The sequence below is a fragment of the Colobus angolensis genome, unplaced genomic scaffold (genome assembly GCF_000951035.1).
Source record: "Colobus angolensis palliatus isolate OR3802 unplaced genomic scaffold, Cang.pa_1.0 Scaffold79, whole genome shotgun sequence".
Lineage (NCBI taxonomy): Eukaryota > Metazoa > Chordata > Mammalia > Primates > Cercopithecidae > Colobus > Colobus angolensis.
Window position 1 is genome coordinate 6,361,112 of NW_012121709.1, and position 6,090 is coordinate 6,367,201.

The 6,090-nt window shown below is 45.1% G+C and overlaps 1 protein-coding gene across 1 annotated transcript in view; it reads right to left on the minus strand.

The window, feature by feature from the left end:
- The window catches only part of WSB2 (WD repeat and SOCS box containing 2), a 19,932-nt gene extending 18,391 nt beyond the window's left edge, over positions 1-1,541 (minus strand). Inside the window, exon 1 of the mRNA XM_011928710.1 lies at positions 1,251-1,541. Coding sequence (XP_011784100.1) covers positions 1,251-1,438 — 188 coding nt within the window. The 5' untranslated portion in view covers positions 1,439-1,541. The remainder of the gene's footprint in view (positions 1-1,250) is intronic.
- Between the last annotated feature and the right edge of the window lie 4,549 nt (positions 1,542-6,090).

Sequence of the window (6,090 nt, forward strand, 5' to 3'; positions counted from 1 at the left end):
AAAAAAAAAAAAAAAAAGAAAAGATGCTTGACATCCATAGCCATCAGGGAAATGCAAATCGAAACCACTATGAAATGCCACTTCACACCGCTAGGATGGCTACCCACTAGGATAATAAAAAAGACAGACAATAACAAGGGTTGGACGTAGAGAATCTGGAACCTGAATCCATTGCTGGTGGGAAAGTAAAATGGTGTAGCCACTCTGGAAAACAGTCTGACACTTCCTCAAATAGTTAAACATAGAAAACACAAGTTTTCTATATAAATGTTCATAGCAGCACTATTTGTAACAACCAAAACATGAAGACAACCCAATGTCCATCAACTGATAAATGTATGAACCAAAGTTGTCATCTCCATATGATGCAATAAAAGGAAATGAAATACTAGTATATGCTAGAACACAGACGAATTGTGAAAACATTATGTAAAATGAAAGAAGCTAGTCAAAAAAGGCTACGTGTTGTATGAACCATGAATAGGAAACATCTAGAATAGGTCAATCTAGAGAGACAAAGTAGATTAGTGGTTGCCTGGAGAGTGCAGGGGGGTTAGGGGATCTAAGCTAAGGGGTACAGGATTTCTTTTTGAGGAAATAAAGATATTCTAAAATTGATTATGTGCTGGGTGCAGTGACTCATGGGAGAAATGTGTAATCCCAGCACTTTGGGAGGCCGAGGCAGGTGAATCACTTGAGGTCAGGAGTTCGAGCCCAGCCTGGCCAACATGGCGAAACCACATCTCTACTAATAATACAAAAATTAGCCAGGCATGGTGGTGTACGCCTGTAATCCCAGCTACTCGGGAGACTGAGGCAGGCAGGAGAATCGCTTGAACCCAGGAGGCAGAGGTTGTAGTGAGCCAAGATTGCGCCACTGCACTCCAGCTTAGGAGACGGAGACTGTCTCAAAAAATAAATAAATAAAGTAAAAATTGATGATGGTGATGGATGCACAACTCTGCGGATAGATTAAAAGCCACTGTATTGTATACTTTAAATGGACAAATTGTGTGGTATATAAATTACATCTCAATAAAGGTATGGAAAAAAAAGCCAACTTGGGGCTAACATAATCTTGACCGAATTGACTTTCACATATACAGAACTTGGGGCTCTGGAAACCCCCATGATCAATTCCTGAACCATGAGCCACCTTCCCTCTCTCTGGTTCTCGGGCAGGGAGATGGCAAAAGAACAAGGGGTGTTTGGAAACGCGCTGGATGGGGCCCCAGTGAGAGAACACTTACAACTGCTCCTCCAGTGGCCAGGGGATCAGTTTGACGATGCAGTGTCCTTGAGACCAAGCAAACCAGGAGCCATCTGGGGAGAAGGCGACGCTCCAGGTTTCACAGCTGGACTTCCAATCAAACTGGTGGGGGCGCCCGGGCTTGAGTTCGGCCAGCAGCAGCGGTTCCTCTGGGGCAGGAGACAACATGCTTCGAATACATACCCCCTTGCTCCCTGACCACCCAGACACAGGAAAAAGCCACCGTCTCCCTGTGGCAAAGAGTGACACTATCGATTCCCAGAGGGAGTTGTCACTTAAATGATCCAGGGCAGTAACAGCAGCCACAGGCCACATTCCACCATGGTTACTCAATCCTGGCACTCCTCATTGCTGGTTAACCATGACTCACAGTAACCTTTGTGCCCGTGAACTCAGTGAATGGAGGCCTCATTTTTCTGTGAATACTTGAAGGGGAGAAAAGTGGAGAGATAGCCAGACCAGGAATATGCTAGATAGTGCTGATTATGGGGCCAAAATAGCAAGGCCTTCCAATGCATTTCAGTTTTCTTCAAAAGAACCTGCTACTAGGGCCAGGCGCTGTGGCTCATGCCTGTAATTCCAGCACTTTGGGAGGATGAGGTGGGCGAATCACAAGGTCAGGAGATCGAGACCATCCTAACATGGTGAAACCCCATCTCTACTAAAAATACCAAAAATTAGGCAGGCGTGGTGGTGGACGCCTGTAGTCCCAGCTACTTGGGAGGCTGAGGCAGGAGAATGGTGTGAACCTGGGGGCAGAGTTTGCAGTCAGCTGAGATCACACCACTGCACTCCAGCCTGGGCAACAGAGCAAGACTCCGTCTCAAAAAAAAAAAAAAAAAAAAAGAACCTGCTGCTGTCAAAGAAGGAATATATGAAACTCAAAGGCTCCCTCTCACTTGCCTGCATCCTCCCCATCATTAAGGCTAAAAACACTCAGCCCTTGCCCTGCTTCCTCACACTCAGAAGTATGGATTCCATCTCCCCATCTCTCCTGCTTCCACATCCTCTGTCCGGGGTTAAACCTTCATCTCATCTTGCCCAGATCTTTTGCTACAGTCTCCTGATCGGTGTTCCTACCCCTAGAGACGCTGCTAAAGCTGAAATACACATACCATCACATCATTTCTTTCAAACACATTTGAAAGCTCCCACCTGCCTACATCATAAAGGCAACTGAGCCCAGGCCTTCCACCACATGCCATCTGCCCCAGCCCATCGGTCCAGACTCCTTCCCTTATCCCCTCCCTGCAGGCTACACTCTGGCCACAAAATCTCCTTGACATGCAAGGGGCTTATTTACGTTCACACCTGGACCCACTTTTACTTATGAGAATCCCTAGCTTCTCAAAGTAACAAAAAAGAAAGAAAAAGTAATAATCCCACCTAGATTCACAACAAAGAAGCGTACCCTGATCTCACACTATCAAAACGGAAATAAGTCGCACCTTGTTTATTTCGTTCTCTCTTGTGTAACCAATTTCCCTCTGCCCCCGGCCCTCCTTATCAGTGTCTAAATACCTTATTCCAACACCCAGATCATTTCCTCTTTGTTTCTCCCAGGACCTAGCACACCATTTTGTGAAAGAGTAGGCACCAGATTGGAGCTTCTTCATTGACTGACCCACAGTTCCTAGTTCAGTTCTTTACTCCGGTGGAAGATTCTCAATGGCTGAGGAAGCTCATAAATTAAAGGCCTTCAGAATGAATTTTTTGACCATTATGACTGTGATGCTTACTAATACAAAAACTGGCTTCCATCCTGAATGAGGTCAGTTCCTGATGTGTGCATTCCACACAAGGAATGTGGAATGTGGAAGACTTTGACCCTGGCTGTTACCAGATAGATACTCATTTTTAAAACCCATATTTCACATATGTTAAGACACATCTTTATACATCTTCTACATTTTGACCTTGCTGAAATCAGGATGTATCTCACAATCAACGACTTTTCATAGTTAAATACGTAGTATTTTTTTCAGTTATAGATGATGATAATACAATCCATGGTATCTTGGATTCAGTAAAGCAGATGGTAGAGATGCATATGTGTATATTTATAAAATATTTTTGCCGGGTGCAGTGGCTCACATCTGTAATCCCAGCACTTTGGGAGGCCAAGGTAGGTGGATCACTTCAGGACAGGAGTTTAAGACCGGCCTAGCAAACATGGTGAAACCATGTCTCTACTAAAAATACATTAAAAAAAAAAAAAATTAGCCACACCTGGTAGCAGGCACCTGTAGTCCCAGCTACTCAGGAAGCTGAGGAAGAAGCACTTAAACCCAGGAGGCGGAGGTTGCAATGAGCCGAGATTGCGCCACTGCACTCCAGCCTGGGTGACAGAGCAAGACTCTGTCTCAAAAAAAAAAATAGGCTCATGCCTGTAATCCCAGCACTTTGGGAGGCCAAGGCGTGCAGATCACCTGAGGTCAGGAGTTCGAGACCAGCCTAACCAACATGGAGAAACCCCATCTCTACTAAAAATACAAATAAGCCAGGCGTAGTGGCACATGCCTGTATCCCACCTACTCAGGGGGCTGAGGCAGGAGAATTGCTTGAACCCGGGAGGTGGAAGGCAGAGGCTGCAGTGAGCCGAGATGGCGTCATTGCACTCCAGCCTAGGCAACAAGAGTGAAAATCCATCTCAAATAAATAAATAAATTCTAGTATATGCATTTATAGGAAAATAATAACATAGGTATATCTTGTTATATAAAATAGCTGTGTGTTGCTGAAACTTCTGTCTTTAAATATAATGTTAATAAATCATATCAAGCCTTTGTAAAGAGAATATTCATTCTCAGAGGTTCTACGTGTAGATCTGGGTTTTAATGTATTAAGTCTGGCCAGGCACGGTGGCTCACACTTATAATCCTAGCACTTCGGTAGGCTGAGATGGAATGATCGCTTGAGGCCAGGAGTTCAAGACCAGACTGGTCAACATAGTAAGACTCCATCTCTAGAAAGAGAAAGAAAAGAAAGAAAAGGAAGGAAGGAAAGGAGAAAAAGAAAGAAAGAAAGAGAAGAAAGAGAAAGAAAGAAAGAAATTTATATATACATATATGGTCTGTGTAAACAGCTTGTTGTATAGACCCAGGTAAATCCTCCTAGAAATCTGTACATTTGTATGTGTGATAGCTTCATTTATACAATCACATGTGTATAGCTATTTGTATAGACCCAGGGTTCTCAGCTGGGGGCTATTTTGCCCCTTGAGGACATTTGGCAGTAACATTTTTGGTTGTCACAACTGGAGATGCTACTACTGCTGTCTAGTGGGTGCAGGCCAGGGGTGCTGCTCAATGCCCTGCAGTGCACAGGACAGCCCACAGCACAGAATCATTTGGCCCAAAACGTCAACAACGCTGAGGCTAAGAAACCCAGATGTAGTCAAGTATTAAATGACATTGACTGATCTAGAGAAACATTTTCAAATGACCTGGATGGCCTGGGATGTGGCTTACACCTGTAATCCCAGCGCTCCAGGAGGCAGAGGTGGAAGAATTGCTTGAGACCAGGAGTTCCGGATCAAATGACCAGAATGAAAATATCTTTTTTTTTTTTTCCATACTGATAACATTCACAGTTGGTTCACTTCCTCTACATTATCCTCTTTTTTTCTTTTTTTTTGAGATGGAGTCTCGCTCTGTCACCCACGCTGGACTGCAATGGCGCAATGGCACGATCTCGGCTCACTGCAACCTCCGCCTCCTGGGTTCAAGCAATTCAGCCTCAGCCTCCCAACAAGCTGGGATTACGGGCATGCACCACCACACCCAGCTAATTTTTGTATTTTTAGTAGAGACAGGTTTTTGCTATCTTGGCCAGGCTGGTCTCAAACTCCTGGACTGAAGCAATCTGCCCACCTCGGCCTCCCAAAGTGCTGGGATTATAGGCATAAACCACCATGCCTGACCTTTTTTTTTTTTTTAATCTCCCAAACCAAATCCATTAGCAAGTACTTTGAAGTCTGTTTCCAAAAGACTTGCCAAATCTAACCCCTCTCCATCTCTATGCTCATCCACGCAGCACTATCTCCCGCCTGGCCCAGTAGGCAACCTTCCACTTGCTCTCCCTGCTTCCCCTCTAGCCCCGCACCATCAGTTCTCCTTGCCTCCAGAGTCATCAGTTTCACTGTTAGAAAAAAACTCTAGCTACTCACCCTGCCCTCAAAATCCAGCATAATGTGAACCTCCCTGGGCTTGTATTTCTCTCCCTGCCCCTGGCTCCAACACATTGCCCTTCTCTCTACTCTCTGCCAATGCTCAATTAGTTCTGACCCTAGGCCTTTGCACCAACCATTCCCTTCATCTGGAATGCCTCTCCTCGGCTGGCATCTACTCTTATTCAGGTCTAGCTCAAAAGACAACTGCTTAGAGAGTCTTCTGACCCCTGTCAACCTCCTTCCCAACCCCTCACTTTATTTTCTTTACAGCCCTATCACCATTTGATTGCCATCTGTCTCCCCTCTACTAGGACATCAATTCCAGGGAGCAGGAACCTTGTATATTTATCCCCAGACCTGGCAGAGTTCCTGGTGGAGGGCAGGCAGTAAGTAAATATTTGTCTAAAAAATACATATGGTATAACTCTTTAAACAAAAAAGTAATATAAAGCTGGCCGGGCATGGTGGCTCATGCTTGTAATCCCAACACTTTGGGAGGCCGAGGCAGGCGGATCACTTGAGGTCAAGAGTTCAAGACTAGCCTGCCAACATAGTGAAACCCCGTCTCTACTAAAAATACAAAAATTAGCCGGGCATGGTGGCGGGCGCCTGTAATCCCAGCTACTTGGGAGGCTGAGGCAGGAGAATC